The sequence below is a fragment of the Notolepis coatsorum genome (genome assembly GCF_963971535.1).
Source record: "Notolepis coatsorum genome assembly, chromosome: 9".
Classification (NCBI taxonomy): Eukaryota; Metazoa; Chordata; class Actinopteri; order Aulopiformes; family Paralepididae; genus Notolepis; species Notolepis coatsorum.
Window position 1 is genome coordinate 49102679 of NC_140173.1, and position 19691 is coordinate 49122369.

The 19691-nt window shown below is 42.2% G+C and overlaps 1 protein-coding gene across 1 annotated transcript in view; it reads left to right on the forward strand.

Moving 5' to 3' along the window:
* Nucleotides 1-19691, forward strand: part of dennd10 (DENN domain containing 10) — a 68946-nt gene that overhangs the window by 23139 nt on the left and 26116 nt on the right. The window contains exons 3-6 of the mRNA XM_084321584.1: nucleotides 3837-4033; nucleotides 5994-6073; nucleotides 6330-6478; nucleotides 8375-8486. Coding sequence (XP_084177710.1) covers nucleotides 3837-4033; nucleotides 5994-6073; nucleotides 6330-6478; nucleotides 8375-8486 — 538 coding nt within the window. The remainder of the gene's footprint in view (nucleotides 1-3836; nucleotides 4034-5993; nucleotides 6074-6329; nucleotides 6479-8374; nucleotides 8487-19691) is intronic.

Genomic DNA, 19691 nt, shown 5'->3' on the forward strand with positions numbered 1-19691 from the left:
CTGTAGCACCCACTCCCCACACTTTATATTTATGGATGAAGGATTGCACTACAACTCGTACACCTTACTGTAAATTGTACCTAAAATTGTACCTCATCCCATTTCTGCTTTGCACTAGATAGTACTGTACATTAGTACACTGCATAGTATTGTGTATTGTATATTATATGGTAACTCAGAACATTGTACATATGTCTATACCGAACACTGTGACCTCATTCTCTTCTTCTAAATTCATGCTATATTATGTTATTATGTTATTTGATACTATCTTGTCTAGCACAGTCTCTGGAGCGTAACAGTAAGAAGCATTTTGTATGAAAGTATTCTGTACTTCTGTATGACAACTATTAAAGAACTTGAACTTGAACTTGAACTTGAACATCAAGCTGCCTCACGCTACGGAAACAGGAGATAGGCTCCTGCCCCATGTGCCGTTACGGCTCGATAACCATTGGTTCTCAAAGGCAAACAATCACTACACAAGCCCCCCCAGAATTCACCCATAGTCAAAGGCATTTTTTTTTGTCTCATGAGTGTTTTACAAAGGTGTGTGAGAGAGAGAGAGAGAGACAAACAGACACGATATAGACAGACAAATGATCAACCATATATCCTTTGTTATTTTAAGCTTGTTCTGGAAGAAAGTACTTTTTTTTTATCTACTTTTTCTCCCCATTTTTCTATTTTTCTCCCTTCCCCAATTTCGTATTGTCCAATTCTACCCTCTCCTGTCTCGAACGTTGTTAGGCCATGCCTCCCACAAGCCGGCTGCAATGTGGACGAAGCCTTGCATCACGTGTCCCCTCCGGTACTCGAGGAGGCAGCCGTAGCATCTTTTCACCTGCACAGCGCGATCTCTCAGCGGCGAGGGTTTGCGTGGGAGGGACACGCCACTCCCGTTGCTTCCTGATTCTACTGCGCAGGCGCACCAACCGACCTGTAGGAGTCGCTGTCCACAACGTCCGATCCCCACCCACCAGCTTCCCACCCCCTAATTACCTAATACTGCCAATTGTATTAGTATGAACAACCAGCCAAGCTGGTAGCAACGCTGAGAGCTGGGCTCGAACCCAGCATCTCCTGCGTTGGTGGCGAGCGCGTTGCCCACTGCGCCACCTAGCCGCTTCTGGAAGAAATTACTTTGAGTAAAGTCCTGTCTTTAGTTGTCCTAAATAAATCTTATACAATGGATATCTTAATGATGAACTTATTAACCTTAGTTGTATAGTGCATAATGAAACGTTTGTCAATCTGTATTGTTCTAGAGAAAGAATGAAGGTTTGTTCTAATCATGAGGGAACAAAATATTATTTTGAGGCCACAAAATCTTATTTTGAGGCCCAAAATTTATTAATTTGAGGTAACTAAATACATTTTGAGGTAACAAAATACTATTTTGAGGCCACGACATATTTTTGAACTGACATTAGCTTGATAGCTAACTAGTGAATAGCATCAGCTAGCTAACATTAGCTAATGTTCTTTGACACTATTATTACACCCAGGCATGCGTTGCTGATTGGCTGACTGGCTGCACAGTGTTTTAATGACGGCACGTGCACGCGCGCTCCCGGGCGCGTGCGCGCATTAATTATCCCTCGTGTTTGCACAGACTAAAGACGATACCTAATTGCCTCTACGAATGGAATGTAACACATTTCATTCACAAGTTTTGTGTGCATGTATCGAACATATTTGAACACACTTGACGACCTGAGCTATTGTTATGCAAGGTAGCCAGGTGGGTACTTAGCGAGTTGGCGCATCAGTCGAGTGCAGTGCATTCCTCAGGTTTGGTGTGAACGATGGTCTGACTCAGGCAGAGCACCGTTCACACCAAACCTGTGAATGTGATTGCCATGAATTGTTATGCTTATGCGAGGAGCACACGCTTCTGCTCACAAAAGCTTGGTTGCCCGGCGTGCAACCCCGTCCCATGAGCAACGCACCTCTGATTACACAAACACCATGGAATTAATGACCAATTTGACAACGTTCTCTGTCAGAATAGTCAGTAATTTTATATAGTGCTAGCTAACGTTTCAACATACTTGTCTTGTTGCCCATCAGCACTGGCAAATGCACTATTACTAAACTAGTTACAGTAGGTAGCGAGCTACATCTGCTTCCACGTCTTGTGTTGAATGTCGGACTGGGACTTGACATGACATTACCAACGTCTTTGACATGTCTTCTTCTTTCTTCTTTTTTTTTTTTATATAGTTGACCAATGAGGTCAACAGGCTACTACCGGCAATCCCTGTCTGTAATAATAATAATAATAATAATAATAATAATAAAACAAGAATAAAACATTATTTTTTTTAATTTTTTTTTAATTTTTATCTTAGGGTGGATACTATTACATTTAGGGGGGCTAGAACGGCCACTGCTGCAGTCTGTTTTACTCAAATGTTGACAAATATTACCAATGTAGATTTGCGTTTTAGCTGTTCCTTGAATCAAAGGCTACATTCACACTGCAAGCCTTAGTGCTCAATTCTGATGTATTACTCAAATCAGATTTTTTAGTTTGGCTGTTCATTTAAGATTTCCATTTTTTAAGAGGCCAATATGAGACTCTAGTCTAGTGTGAACTGATCACGCTGCTGAACTGATGTAAAAAAAAAGTGACAAATGTCAATCTCAACGTAAAAGTCTAATGAAAGTCTCATGACTGTTCAGACTGAGGCCACATTGCAAAAAATCAGACCTGTTGTATCTGATTTTGGAGCACATATGAAAGTGGTCCAAATCAGAATTGAAAAGATCAGATTCCATGTGATTTGTGCCGTTCACAGATTTGAGTCACATAATGAGCAAGACAATCTGATTTGGGCCACTTTTGCCTGCAGTTTCAGAGTGACAAAAATACCACCCCACCTACCCAACCTCCAATGTACAGTTTCTACGTCAAATGTATATACTCTCTTTTTTAGACTATTTTTGTATCACAAACAGTACTGTATTTGAAAATGTCTATAAATGTATAGATGTAGCAGTACTGTCTATCTGTATGTCATATATGTTATGATGAATTGAAAATGGGGGACCCTGATGTAAACCAGACGAAAGTCTTTCTCTGGTCTGCATCCCCTTAACAATTGTGTGTATTGAGCCGTACTGTACTGTACCCATTCTGCAATCTGTTAATACAAATTTCAATCAATCAAACCCTTTTGATACAATAGGCTGAATCACTAATGTCCTCACTCATCACTGTACATTGTACTCCAAAGTGAACTGGCCTTCTTTGTCAACACGTCGGCTTAGCCATTGGTATGTTTTTATCTACAAAAAAACAGGTAAACCGGTAAACTTCCTGGCTGCTTGTCTTGCCTTCTGATTCCAAAGCAACGTTTTTATGGGCTACGATCACAGGCCAATTTTTTTATGACTGTCCCACGTTTTTATTCTGATCTTGGAAAGAAGGCGTTTGAGGTTTCTGCTCCATCTGCATGGAATAGCCTGCAAGACGAGTTTAAAATACAGGAAACATTAACTCTAAATTAATTCAAACATATGAATGGATATGAATCTGAGACCATAGGAAACTGTAAATGTTTTAATTGACAGAGCGTATTTTCTTTCCTTGGAACTGTGTGTCTAAAATCATGAGCTCACTTGTCTGAATGTTTTAAATGTTTGTTTTTGTCTGAAACTAATGAGTTTTTGCTGTCCTTCTTGGCCAGGTCATTCTTGTAAAAGAGATTTGAATCTCAATGAGTTTTTTTTTATCTGGTTAAATAAAGGTAATTTTTTTTAAACAAATCCATTAGTGGTTTACACTGAAATCACAAATTGGGCCTTGGCTTTAATTTGTGTCCTTCCAGAAAAAGACGTGAATGGAGACACGCTGTGGGTGTGGTGCTACCCCTCCGTCAGCAAGGAGCTGAGGGACATCCTGCTCAGTAAATGCTGTCTGACACGAGGCAGCCAGGGGCTTCACACCTTTGTGTTTGGTCAGTTCTGCCGTACCTGGTACTACATCTCCACAGTGGAGGTACAGGAGACCTCTGTCCTAAACAAGGTACAGCTTCTTGTCTTGCACGGATACCAGCAGGGGCGGACCTTCCTACAGGCGATATAGGCGGTCGCCTAGAGCGCCACCCAGAGGGGGGTGCCAAAAAAAAAAAAAAAAAAAAATTATTATTTTTTTTTAATTTTTAATTTTTTTTTTAATCTCTGTGCAGTTTTGGCGCCCCCCTCTATATCTGCAACCATTATTTTTACATAAAAAAAATTCAGGCGCAGTGGTGAATCTCGCCTAGGGCGCCAAATGTGCTAGGTCCGCCCCTGGATACCAGTATCGGATTATCGGGTCGATACCAGGCTATAACCGGGTGTTTGGTGGTATGGGGATTGGGGATATACTAATACTAAAAACGGCTCCTTTCATACAAGAATTGCATCCCAAAGTGCTTCACAGCAGTAAGGTAGACCTAATGGAAATAAAATAGACATAGGCCTAAAATGAGCATACAATTGGCATAAATATAGACAGGCATAAAATTGACATAATGAGCAGAGAATTGAATAAATAAAAGCAATGCATAGAATAGAATGGAATAGAAATACTTTATTCATCCCGAGGGACATTTGGCACTACAAATCGCTCACAGTAAACATTTGGGCAGACATGTAAAGGTAGACATGTAAAGTGCAGACATAAAATGAGTATGAAATAGACATAAAGTGTGTAGTATGTGTGTAGGGGAATAGATAGCAGGTATTAGGGGTATATCTTGTATAAGACATTTATCCAAACGATGAGTTAACTGATGTACACTGTTTTACAATGCTTGTATATCTAATCGTGTGTTGTCATGTTTGTCTATGTGTTTGTTTAAAAAATAATAAAAAAAGAAAATACAAAAAAAGAAATAGACATAAAGTGAGCATAAGATGGACAGAATAAAGCAGTGCAATAAAATAGCTCTCATTTACATTATAAAAGCAATGCATAAGGTGCAGACATAAAAATAGACACATGTACAATAATCTAAGTGGCAGAGTGCATTAAAAGGATAAAGTGCATAATTAGCAAAGGCTGCATCCCCGATTTTCTTTTGGCTGCTGTTGGGAACCTTTTGATTTAAAATCAATTATAAATGTTACTGGAAGCCAGTGCAGAATGGCTAATAGACCGATGTCTCCTCTTAGGTCTTGTTAGTAGCCTATTAGCTGCAGAGTTTGATAGACAGAGATGGACACGGATGGTGACTGATGTAGAACAGTCTACTCCTCCATCGCTCAACAATATAGACTTCCTCTGACACGAGTTCCCCATGTTAGTCTGGTGGTATCAGCCTGATATCCAATGCATCAGTGCATCTCCATTTCCCTTAGAGGTTACCACCATAGACATATATAACTAGATGGTGCAAGGCAGAGTCTCCAGCGTAGTTCACCGGCGGCCATCTTGTCACAGGCAGCACGCTCACTCATAACATGAATGTCTATGGTGCATGTACTATTGAAATAACCATAGCTTGCTAAATTTTCAACCTTTTTACAAAAGGTTTGGTTTATTACAAATGTTATTAAGTGGCTATGATTCAGGATGCTTGGACATTTATTATTTTTTAATAAATTATTTTCATATGAAAGTCCATTATAAGTATGCAGTATGATAACTACATCTCTGACATTTATAACGAACCAAACCGTTTGAAAATCGGTTGAAAATTGTGCAAGCTATGGTTATTTCAATAGTACAGTGTAGTGCTGCCTGTGGCAAGATGGCCGCCATGTGGCAACGTCGGTCTCCATTGGCCAGCAGCGCGGGTGAGTCATCTAGCCTTTATATATGTCTAGGGTTACCACAAGCTGAGTGTCTCGCTGTATAACGAGGCCATGTTATTCTAACTACTCGTCTAACCTTGTTTGAGCTTTGTGGCGGCAAAACCTTCCCTTGATGTTTTCTCTGTCTCTTCAAGGTGTTTGTATTGATTGAGGTTCATGTTTTGCTCATCACTTCTTTCTTTTAGGTCACTCATTTTTCAATAGTTCTTACAGCGAAAGACTTCAACCCTGAGAAATATGCAGCGTTCAGCAGAATACTGTGCAGGTATAGTCAGCCATTACACTTCAAGTTTTGTTTTATTTGTCTCATATAAGGTACATGTACATTACAGTGAAATGCTTGGTTCTGTATGAGCCCCCTGAGATTGTGCTTCATACAGTAAAAAGAATAAAGACCAAACACTATACAAAATGTACAATATACAAACTAAAGTACAAAATGCTAAACATTAAAAAAAGTTAATTTAGTTTTTAGTTTGATTGGGGAGATTTGTAACCTGCATGTAAATCTGTTCACTCAGGATGTACATGAAGCACGGGACTCCAGTGAAAATGATGGAGGGTTACATCGCCGTCCTCACAAAAGGCATTTGCCAGAGCGATGAGAACGGCTCTTTTCTCATCAAGGATTATGATGTCAGGAAGGCCTACCTAGCCGGCTCAATCAAAGGTACAAAACAACTCATTCACTTTCATATCTCTGGCCCGACGACATGTACAGAACTGGAGCGTGCCCAGTAGTTTAGGGCTCTATATCTCTGGCCTGACGACAGAACTGAGCGTGCCCAGTAGTTTAGGGCTCTATATCTCTGGCCTGACGACAGAACTGAGCGTGCCCAGTAGTTTAGGGCTCTATATCTCTGGCCTGATGACAGAACTGAGCATGCCCAGTAGTTTAGGGCTCTATATCTCTGGCCTGATGACAGAACTGAGCGTGCCCAGTAGTTTAGGGCTCTATATCTCTGGCCTGACGACAACTGGAGCATGCCCAGTAGTTCAGAGCTCTATATCTCTGGCCTGACGACAGAACTGAGCATGCCCAGTAGTTTAGGGCTCTATATCTCTGGACTGACGACATGTACAGAACTGAGCATGCCCAGTAGTTTAGTGCTCTATATCTCTGGCCTGACGACATGTACAGAACTGGCTGTGAGCTCATTGCTTTGCAGTAAAGTAACCTTTTCAACAAATAAAAGAGAGACCCCAGAGTGAGACCCCAGAGTGGAATTTCCCTTTTAACACATCACAAGGATGCAGTGTCCCTCTGTGACATCACTGGAGGACATATTCAAACTTATGAACCATCAATAACTAGGGATGTCCCGATCCGATCACATGATTTTCAGAAGAGCGGGATAAAAAAAATAAAAAAAATCTGATTTTTTATTTTATTTTTTACATTCAACAAACATGTCTTAAACTCACTAACTGAGGCCTTAGTTTTGGTTTTAAATTGCATATCATCATTCATTTATTTATTGTCACAGAGCAGAAGAATTTTGCCAAAACAAACGTATTTCCTTTGATTTAATTATACATAAAATGATTTATGTCAAGGATGAGGGACATCCACTAGTTGCAGAACTTGCAGTCACCTGATTTTTACAGACGATGGCGCCATTGCTCTCATGAAGCAGCAGGTTGGAGGCGGAGTTTTTAGATTACTCCGGTTGCAATGCCTCGCTTGAATGAAGTTAACTTTTCACCTGGATAACGTCAACATTCAGGGTGAATGTAATGTAGATACTCAAAATCACATGATCGGGATCGGACCAGGAGCAAAAAAATTGGATCGGGACATCCCTTAACGGTCGAACTAAACAGAGTCGTGCAAAACTGTTTGGGATTTGCGTGAGATTATGTGCGAAATAAATCACCATTGTTTATTTGTTAAGTACCCCTTTTAATTTGAATAATTACAATTGGCATCGACTCAGGGAATCTCAATCCCTATCCAATGTTTTTAAAATGTAATTACATTTCTAATTGTATTTGCCTAGTGTCGATGTGCGGAGAGTGCATGCTCTTTTTCAGCAACGCCCTCCTTCACACTCACTCAGTTACACACGTTCACATCCGGGAGCTTCTCTTTACAGTCTTATTCTGGAGCAGTCAGGGGTTAGTCCAAGTGCCTTGCTCAAGGGCAGGTCAGCTGTGGGTGCTGACGGAGGGGACAGGGAGTGCGATAGGGTTGGGTGGTATACATGGATCCATGCAAAGGTATAGTTTTTACTATGTTGTTGTCAACGATATAATATATACGTTTTAAAGTTAATCTAAAAATGTCTAAAGTTCCTTGCAGCAGTATTATGTATATCATTATTTTGTGATACAAACTGGATTTAAATATAGAAAAAGCTAAATGATGGTTGTATTACAAAAAAAGAAAAGGATGTCAATCACTGCACTGGAAGAATAGCAAATATCGTTATACCATCGGAAATAAGAAGAAATATTGTCATATCATATTTTGACCATATTGCCAATGCCCAGCCCTAGCGATAATCATTCAACTTCAAAGAACCTCAAAGACACATGTAGACTATCCAGTGTAATTCCATTTCAGATGTGGTGTCCCAGTTTGGCATGGAGACAATCATTCTGTATACTGCTCTTATGCTGAAGAAGAGGATAATAATCCATCATCCACGCATTGAAGCACTGTTGGAGTTTACAAGGTGAATATTGCTTTATTATTTGTGTGCCTATAATACAGATCAGGCTACTGATATTCCTTCAGTAATGTGCTGTATAAGTACTAGGGCTGTCCCCGACTAAGGATTTGGATGGTCGACTAGGATTGGCCAAAATGTGCCGTTAGTCGACTATTGGTCGACTTAAAAAAGAAAATATATATATATATATATAATATTTAAAAAAAAAAATTAACTTTTTTATCATTCCATTTGGGCTGTGGGGGGTGCTTAATGTCTGAAGGAGTCGACTGAAGGCTTCTTGTGCTCTGCAAAAGCATGCAATTGGTCCACTGATGGATACATCTTGATATTTGTCTAGTCTAGTGTGTTCATTAGATGGGTGAAATCCTCTTTCAGTGCCTCTGTGCCTATTTGCGTAGGCAGTTAGCCTCTGGTATGCGTGCCATTAGCGTTAGCCACGCTTCTAGGCCTCTTTTCTTTTGGAAAGAATGATAAAAAAATAAAAATAAAAATTATATTCGACTAAGAGGTTGGCCAGTCGACTACGGCTCCTTTCGACCGATTAGTCGACTAATAGATTAACCCTTTAATCGCCGTTGACGCTGAAACACGTCATTCCCCGCCATGCTTATTCTGCCGATGACGCTGTACAGCGTCTTTGATATCAATATTTCAAAAATCTGTGATCTAAATCAGGGGTGGGCAACTTTGTATATGGTGAGGGCCACAAAATGTCCACAATCAATCTGGGGGGCCGCATTGTTTATCGGCAGTCCCGCCAGTAGTACCCCATCACTCAAATAGCCCTAATAGTCACAAGGTATATAAACAATTATAATTTGTTGTAACTTTGTTTTTATTCCATTTCAAATGCATTTAGTAATGCAATTTCAACTTTATGAATTTATAAACAGCTGAATTTAAAAGTATTGCTGTGTAACCCCAAATATATACAAAAATTATCAATTATAATTAAGGCTTCTAATAAAATAAATGTATGAACTTAAAGCCCACTGCTCAACAAACACAAAGCAGCATTCCTGCTGCATTTCACTACAACAGTAAATCAAAAGTGCAATAATAAATGATTTTGTTAAATGTATAAACTTTTATCCTGCTACTAAACAAAACATTATAACACTGAAATGCATGTTATGGATATGAAGCACTCAGGAATGTTTTGTTTAGTAGCAGGATAAAAGTGTATACATTTAACAATCATTTATTATTGCACTTTTGATTTACTGTTGTAGTGAAATGCAGCAGGAATGCTGCTTTGTGTTTGTGTTATTAGTGTTATCTGAACACTACAAAAGTAAACAAGTAAAGTGCAAGTAAAGTAAAGTGCAATACTACATGCCTCCCATTGACCCTTTATCAAACTGGCATGACATTCACCCTCGCCCCACAGTGGGTCAATAATGGTTATAATAATAATAATAATAATAATAATAATAATAATAATAATAATAATGGTCCCCTCTCTACACCTCTCCATCATCTCCCCCCCTCTCTACATCTCTTCATCATCTCTTCCCCCCTCTCTACACCTCTTCATCATCTCCTTCCCCCCCTCTACACCTCTTCATCATCTCCTCCTCCCCCCTGTCTTTAATGAGACACTTGTGGTCTCTCCATTTGGCGCACAATAGCAGGAATGTCAACTTCAATGTTTGTGCATGCAATCTGCATCAGATGAAATAATGTTTCATCCGACAGCCTGTTTCTCTACTTTGACTTGATGTGCTTCATGTTTGAGAAATTGCTCTCACATATGTATGTGCTCCCAAACATACTGGCCATAGAGAGGGCAAAGTCCCTGAGGAGTGGGAAGCGGGGCTCAGGTAGCAGTTTCCAAAACGAAATTCCCCTCTCATTTCTCTTTGCTTGAAAAAAAGGATCTGACTGTAGCTCGCACAGTTCAAGCTGCAACGGTGGGGGCTGCTCTGACACCGTAGCGGTGAGGGGGCCGGCAAACAGCGCTATCCGTGACTGCATGCCGTTGAAATCTTCAAACCGATCATTGAATTGCATTTGCAGTGTTTCAATGTCGCTCCTGTACTTTCCGACGGCTCAGCCATCGGATTTCTGTGTGTAGCTGCAAGTCGCCATAATCAGTGTCCATCTCTTCCAAAAAGGAGACAAACTTTCTATGGTTTAGTGACCTGTTGCCTCCACGAATTAGATTGGTAACCTTGGTAACCAAATCCATAACATGGCTGTAGTAGTCAAGCTTCTTGGCACAGAGAGCCTCCTATATCAGATAAAAAAAAAGAAAAACGATTTAACGACTCTCGCATATAATTTGACTACACTCGACTCGCATTGGTCATTATAGTGACCCACAATAGATGGAAATTATGTTAGCGAACTTACCTGATGTATAATGCAGTGCAGCATTGGACACTCAACGCCACTCTGCCTTAGAAGCCCGGCGAATCCCGTGTGTTTTCCTTTCATTGCCGGTGCTCCATCGGTAACAACAGCCGACAGTTTATCAAAACCCCCATATTGCTGCACGGCACTTTCAACAGCGTTTCATATGTCCACACTAGGGCTGACCCCTATTAGTCAAATAGTCATCTAATCGATCGAAAGGAGCCATAGTCGACTGCCAACTCTTCTTAGTCGAATACAATACAAAAAAATAAAAAAATAAAAAAATATTATAATTATTATTATTTTTTTTATATTGGCCTGGGGCCGCATGGAACGTCGGTGAGGGCCGCATGCGGCCCGCGGGCCGCCAGTTGCCCCTCCCTGATCTAAATCATATTTCTCCCCCGGAGACATTATATGTACTGGTGAACCCCTGTCAACTCTCTAACGGTTCAAGAGCGCCATCTGGTGGCCGATCGGCAGATTGCCCAGGGAAGAAACAGGGAAGTGGAAGTTGGTGCTCATTTCAATTTGGTCCGATCACTCGCTATAGGTCCCGGGACTCGAGCTCGACACAATGGATATCGATCCGTTGCCAATAACTCGATAAACAACATGATTTGGACGTATATACTATTATACAACCTGGAAATGGATCGGGTATTTCTATATCCCATAATAGAAAAAAATTCTGTTCCACGCTCATCTCCCAACGGCGAGAGGAAGCTACGGTGAGTTTCAGCGTTATTTTGTAATGTCTTCTATACTAACTGCTCCAATGATCATATCACCCACACTAGATGAATGATATAACGTTGCCCACGGAATTATAAACGACCCCCCGCCCATCCGGTCATCATCAGATCATACGTAGTAACTTCTAGAAGTACGTCCATTTGAAATTTTTTATCTCGCGCCGATTGCTATCAAACTGTATACAATCATCAATATAATGCATTTAGGGCTATAAATCACGTTCTGGAGAAAGCTGCAGAAAACGATAAAAACATACTTATATTTTAGACCGTATTTTAGTATGAATATGTGAATGAAAAAGTATAACGTTGCTACACCCTGAACAATAGATATAGGACTTTGAATGGGCCATGGTAATGTCAATTTAGCAATACAATTTAAAAAGTTATAGCCCTGCAAAGAAGGGGAACTTCTCCATGTTAAATAGGGCTGGCGAGGGATGGTAAATTATGAATTTAACCCCGGCGATCAAAGGGTTAATAAGGGTCAGCCCTAATAAGTACACAAATATATACAAATTGTGTATCGCTATTAATAATAATGACAGAATTTTGTACAGGGCAAGTGCACATTAACCAAGTGTTATATGGCTTACTCTCTTCTTCCGCTTTGTAACATGCCTGGTGTGCCCAGCAATCACAGCGCTCCGGCATGTCACAAAGCGGAAGAAGAGAGTAAGCCATTTTGATACAACACTGACCTCGGTGATGTTTACACGTTTATACAAATTATTTAAAATGTTTATTAGGAACGCAGAGCTTTCAAACCATCCCGTATTTTTGTCCGAAACCCTCGTGCAACTGTGAGTACCTTTGAAATGTCTCTGTGATACTTGTATAATGAACGGTTCGTCCAGAACCAGATCTTCATGGTCAACATTGCTCGGTTTGCTGTGGGCTAGGAAGTGACTGTGTATTCACTGGCCAAACCATGTTGGCGTGCATCACAGTCAACCCCTAAAACTCGTGCAGTGGATATCTCCAGATATATCACATCGAGGTAGGTGAGAATACATACCTTCGGGCATAGCTTGTCTGAGTGTATCCATCATGAGGCAATCAATTTCTTGGCGGCTGTGAGGCCGGCTAGAATGAGTCTCTTCACATGTGTAGAGGTCGGTAATTGAGAGACCTCATTCAATAATAATACAGAAGGCAGGACAGGTATAGTCGGAGAGAAAATATCTGATAGCTGGGTGGTAATCGCTTCCCAGAAAAGCTCAACAGGAGGACATTCCCAGTACTACATATGCATAAATGTTCCGATGGCCCCGTTTGGACATAAGGTACATCGAGAGTCAGGTCTGAGACCCATTAGATTCAATCGTCTAGGGCAGTGGTTCCCTAAGTCGGGGTCGCGACCCAAAGGTGGGCCGCGAGCAGCCACGGGAGGGCCGCGAGATGATTTTCAAAAAAAAAAAAAAAAAAAATCCTTGAACCTCTTTCCTCCTTTACCCTTCGCCCTCTTGTGTTGCATTTGTTTCTTCCTCTGTGATGTCGTTCTCATTCCCCTTATAATCCTCCCACTTTCCCCATCTTTCCTCAAATTTCTCCTCCTGTAGCCTCAGCATGTGTGTTATCCTCTCCATATCCTGTATCTCCTCTACTATTCCTACTAGGGATGCTCGATATTGGCTTTTTTACCGATACCGATATTCCGATATTGTCCAACTCTTAATTTCCGATACCGATATCAACCGATACCGATATATGCAGGGTTCCCCCCCCCAAAAAACTGAATAATTTCAGGTAACTAATCATTTCACTGGATATATATATAACAAATATTGTTATTGGTTTTCTTTTTTTTTTAAACCGATACCGATATTTTCCGATATCACATTTTACTGCCGATATCGGCCGATAATATCGGTCGGCCGATAATATCGGACATCCCTGATTCCTACCCATTGTGCTATTGTTGGTGGATCTTCCTTGTACCACAGTCTCGTTATTGCTTTTCTGGCCGATATCAGCATTATCTTTATTAAATATTTGTTCCCCCCCTTGTAAAGCACCAGTCCCGTTTGGGGTAACCCGTGTCCTATTATTCTGGTTATTGCCTCCCCTATCTCCTCCCAATACCCCTTCAGCTTCTGACATCCCCAGAATACATGTGTGTGATTTGCCCCCTCCTTCCCACACATCCTCCAGCATGCCCTTTGTGTTGGTGCATACTTTCCCTTCAACTCCGGGGTTATAAAGAACCTGATTATGTTTTTCCATCCAAATTCCTTCCATACCCTTGATCCTGTTGTTGAGTGCTGCACCTCGCATATGTTATCCCATTCCTTCTCTGTTATTCCCATCTCTAGTTCTCTCTCCCATTTCTCCCTTATATAGTCGGTCGTGTGTCCCTTGCTGGCCATTATAGCCCGGTACAGTGCTGATATTACCCTTCCTTTCCCTCCTTCGTACGCCCTTACTATCATCCTGATTATTCCATTCTGTTCTTCGTCCTTGTCCCCTCTTATTTCTTTGTTATAGTAATCTGTAGATATCTGAAGTGGTCCCTGTTTTCTAGTCCAAATTTCTCCTTTAATTTTTGTAGGGTCTGCATTTCCCCCTTCTCTATCATTTTGCATATCGCTGTTGCCCCACCCCTTTCCCACCTTCTGAATCCATGGTCCACCCTCCCTGGTTCGAACCTCTTGTCATGTGCTACCCATCTCAGAACCCCTGACTGCTTCCCCAATTTGTGTGCTTTACTACTCTGTTCCATATAATCAAGGTGCACAAGATCTAACAATTCCTCTTTTTCCTTGAATAGTTCCCTATCCCCTACCAGAACCTGAACTTTGTATCCCCCCCCCCCCCTCTTTTTCAATGTCTTTCCATCTGGCCTCATAGTTGTCGTTGCACCAGCACGTCACTGCTCTCAGCTGTGCTGCATAATAATAGTCTTGTAGGCTGGGTACTGCCATTCCCCCCTTTTCCTTTGGTAGTTGCAGTGTTTTATATCTGACCCGTGGTCTTCTCCCTGCCCATATGAACCTTGATATCAGTCTGTCCCACTCCCTGAATTGGTTCTGTGGTATCTGTATCGGTAGTGACTGAAACAGGTATAGTAACCTTGATAGTATGTTCATCTTAATAACCTATCCTTGAGTTGAAGTCCAAGGACATTACTGTCCATCTCTCTAAGTCTCTCTTGATGTTCTGATTGATCTGTGTATAATTCGCCTCAAACAACTTCCCCACCCCTCTTGTAATGTTCACCTCTAGGTATTTAATCTTGTCCATGTCCCACCTTATCCCGTACTCCTCCCTAATTTCTGTCGTTGGAGTATAGTTCCACGCTAAGGTCTGTGTCTTTGTCACGTTCAGTTTGTATCCTGAGTAGTGGCCATATTCCTTCAGTAGATCCATCAGTGCCGGGAAGCTCTTATCTGGTTGTCTCATGTACACTATCCCGTCGTCCGCAAATAGGCCTAATTTGTGTTCCGTCCCCTTTATCTCTACCCCCTTGATGTCCTTGGTCTGTCTGATCAGTTGTGCCAGTGGTTCTATGAAAACGTCGAAGAGCGTCGGCGAGAGACAACATCCCTGTCTGGTAGCCCTCTCCAATCTGATTCTATCCGTCAGGCTGCCATTCACCTTAATTCTCGCTGTTGGCTCCTGATATAGTGCCTTGATCGTCTTCATTGCCCTCTCGTTTAGTCCGAATTTCTCTAGCGCCTTATATAAAAATACCCATCTAACACTGTCTAATGCCTTTTCTGCATCTATTCTAGGCTAATCAGTACCGCACTCCCACCTTGCTTTTGTATCTCCTCCACTATGTGTAATGTCTTTCTCACGTTGTCCTGCGTCTGTCTCCCTTTAATGAATCCAGTCTGATCTTCATCTATAATGTCTGGCATAAACGTCTCGAATCTCTTTGATATTATTGATGTATACATCTTATAATCCACGTTGAGTATGGACACAGGTCTGAAACTACTACATAATTCTCTATCCTTCCCTTCTTTTGGTATCGTGGTGATTATGGCTTCCTTCCATGAGGGAGGCATTTTGCCCTCTTCCATCGTGTGCCTGAATGCCGCTCCTAACATGGGCGCTAATTCTACTCTAAATGTCTTGTAGAATTCCGATGGGAATCCGTCGCTCCCCGGAGATTTGTTGTTTTTTGCTCTACTAATTGCCTCATCCAGTTCCCGTTCTGTAATTATTTTATTTAATTCTTCATTCTGTTCTCTCCCTATCGATGGTAACTCCAGCTTCTCCAGAAAAGCGTCTATTTCCTCTTCTCCCGCTGCCATTGGCTGTGTGTATAGTGTCTTATCGTCCTCTCTATTTCAGCTGGGTCTCTCAATATTTCGTTAGTCTTTGTATCCCTTATTGTGTGTATCGTGTTTAACTTCTGTTGGGTCCTGATTCTCCTAGCTAACAGTCTAGTCGCCTTTGGTCCCCCCTCATAGTACGTCTGTTTCATAAACCTCGCTTTCTTTTCTATTTCCGTCAGTAATTCCCTATTTATCCTGGCCCTTACTTCTTTGATTTCTCTAAGCGTTTCCTGTTCTTTTGAGATCTGGTGCTTCCTCTCTAAATCCTTCAGCTTCCCTATCAGATTGTGATATGTCTCCGTTCTGGCTCTCTTCAGTAGTGCTGCTTTCTCCATCAATTTTCCCCTTATCACCACCTTCAGTGTGTCCCATAGAATGTTCGGGTCGACCTCCCCGTTGTCATTTTCCTCATATCTGGCTATCTCCTCCTTAATTTCACTCACCACCCCCTTGTTATTCATTAGTCACACATTCAGTCTCCAGATCGTGTTCCTCCGTCTTCCCTCCAGATCTACTGTCAGATATGTCGCACTGTGGTCCGATATGTCCGCTACCCCTATTCTGCTCCCCTTTACCCTGTAGCTGTCCCCCGTCGTCATAAGAAAATAATCTATTGGGGAGCTCCAGTAGCTCACCATGTACCTCGTCATTGTACCGCCGTCATTTGCCGAATGTCTTCCCCTGTTCTCCCTCCCGTTTCACCCTGCATCTGTCGGTCATGCTTGACCAGAAAAGCGATAAACGCTAAAAAATGAAGTTTAAAAAAAGGAAATAATCTATTCTCGCATATGTTGTATGTGGATGTGAGTAGTGCGTGTATTCCCTGTCCAAAGCGTGCATCCCCCTCCAAACATCTGTAATTCCCATTTCTGTCATCTGTATATTCATATACCTACTGATTTGTGGTCTCCCTTTCCTAGTACTCGTAGTGTCCAAGTCATGATTTAATACCACATTAAAAAATATCCCTTCCAATTCCATTGCTATCATGTCATAAATGGTCTCATATAAACATCTCTCACTCTCCGGGGGGGCATATACATTCACTAACGTAACCATCTGACCCTCTATTTTCCCCTTCACCAGAACAAACCTCCCTTCCCTGTCCCTTACTTCTTTGACCAATTCAAATTTTACCGTGTTCTCGATTAATATGGCTACTCCTCTCCTCAGGGTCCGTTTAAAGGAACTATAATATGCATTCTCATATCCAAATCTTTTCAGTTTCTCGTGTTCCTGTGCTGTAAGATGCGTCTCCTGCAAAAATACCACTTGCATCTCACCCTTTCTACATTTCAACATCACTTTACTCCTCTTTATCGGATTATTCATTCCATTTACGTTCAACGACATCATTTTTATACCATTAACCTTTGTCATCTTTCTTCTTTGCTCGTCTGTCAGTCCCCCCCATGTCACATACAGTTTTACCTTCGGTTGTAGCCTCCGCTCTCTTTACCGAATACCCATCATAATTAACAAAAAAGAAAAACATAAACTCTACATAAAGTGCTCCCAAGGTGTTCAGGGGTTCCCTGTGTCCCCCCCTGTCCCCTGCTGGTGGGTGAAGAGTAACTGCTCTCTTAGTGAGAGGGCTCCTCCTAGCGGCGTGGGGGCCTAAAGCCTTGGCCCCCATCTTCTCACTATAATTGTCCAGCATTCGTGCTGTTTTTAGTGCCTACGAGCTCCTGGTCAAAGTGCTCTAAATGTCCTTCCTCCTGTCCAAAGATCCCCACCTCCTATGTCTCTCTTAATGCGAGTCACATGGTCCATTGCCCCTCCTTCCACCCAGTCTAACGTGTGGTATCCTCTGTGTGCGCCCATATATTCTTTTTTAATTTTTAATTTATTTTAATTTGAAAAATGTCCCCCCCTATTTCCTATGTGCTGCTTATTTATCTTCTTAATAACTTCCATCTGTGATACTCGCAATGTGCGTTTATGTATGTGTTTCAGTAGGCATTATGCATCGTCTATAGCCGGGACATGCCTGTTCGACCCTGTAATTTCTCATTGTGTTTGTGTGTCCCTTCTATGGCATCCCTCCTAGTCCTTTGCTGGAGTGACGGCTCCCTCTACTGGCCACTGTTGGTTTGCCCTCGCTTCATGTGACTTTGTCTAATTATCTTCTTACTTATTTACCTCTTCAGCGTTTGTAATGTGTGTTCATGTATATGTTTCGTCAGTTCCTATACATTGTCTCTATCTGGGCTGCTTATTCTATTCTTTGTGTGTGTACTCATCGTTCGTTTCCCCGTGCCTCCTCTCCTCTCCATCTCTCGCCTCCTCGTCTGTCTCCGCCCTTGGTCTGCCTCGGTTCACTCCGGTCCTCCTTTCTCCGCTCCAGGACCCCGGTCGCCTACCCTGGTCCACACGCGTGCCTTCTCCAATCTCCGTTGCAGGCTCAGCGTCTGCTCCATCTCGTTCCTCCCGTCTCCTTCCTCCGCTGCCTCCATCCCCCTCCGTCTCATCTCCTTCGCCGCCTCCAGCGCCGTTGCGTATGTCACGGTCCCCTCCTTCCAGTGAATCCGTAGCGAGGTCATGGGCGATTGGAACTTTATTACGCTTTCCTTCACAGTTCTCTTAAGCCCCGCGTATGACCGGTGTGTTATTGCCACCGCTGTTGAGTAGTCGTGGTCAAACGACAGCCTTTTCCCCTCGATTTCTATTTTTTTGCTCCACGCGGTTCTAAGTACCAGTTCCTTTACCTCGAATCTCAGAAAGTTAATAATCACCGCTCTCGGGGGTCTGTCCGCTTGTGGTCTCGGAGCAAGCGCCCTGTGAGCCCTCTGTATCTCCATTTTATCCAGTCCCGTCTCTTTCAATTCCTTCTTGATTAGCGTTTCCACATATAGGGCCATCGATTCCCCTTCGACTCCGTCCTTCAATCCCCATAGCCTGATGTTATTTCTCCGTGATCTCCCTTCCATGTCCGACATCTTTGTCTTCATCTTTTCTTGTTGTTGAATTGCTATCGTTAATACCTCGTGTATCTCTGTGTTCCATTCCTCACTCCTACCCTGCTCCGCCATCTTCTCATCAACCGCTTTGAGTCCTGTATTTATTTCACCTCTGAAATCCTCCTGTTCCTTCCTCAATTCCTCCCGTAGCCTCCCAATATCGTTCCTTATCGTGTCCGTGTTCATTTGTATAGTCGCCAATATTCCGGCCTGCATGATCACGGCCCAGCCTGGCATTCCCGTGTCGGTCGCAGCCGATCCTCCCCCTTCCTCCACCTGTCTCTTCTTGTCCTCGTTTCGGGGGCTCTGTTCCTTCAAATTCTCCTCTTCTCGTGAGTCCTCCATTTCTCTCTCCTTCGCATTTGTTGTTTTCTCCTTACTTCTCGTGTGCATCTTTATTTTTAATCTCTTTTCGGGTCTTTATTTATCAGTTTTTTCGCTCATTTGACCAGGAGCTCCACCGCACGTGTGCTATCCGTCTGCTCTCATACCGGAAGTTCCCCCCTTCTGGTTCTTAATAGAAGGGATATCCGCAAATTGCTCACTGGCACGTATCTTCATAGCTAGAAGGTGACTAGGCCTGGAGCCGTGAAAGTAGTAGTGTTGTCTTGTTCTGTGCATCTGAAATTCAGATTGTTAATTAATTTGAAGCTCCAGTCGACTAGAGTAGTTGTGCTGCAATGAAGAGATCAACGTGGCATGAAGCTTTTCCAGTTCCACCAGCTTGGAGAGACGTCCCTTGCGGAGATTAGATGCAAAGAGAGTAGTGTTATTTCTGAAAAAACCCTTAATCGAATCCCATAAAATTCTGGGATCCTGTACCGAGCCCGTATTAAACTGCAGGAA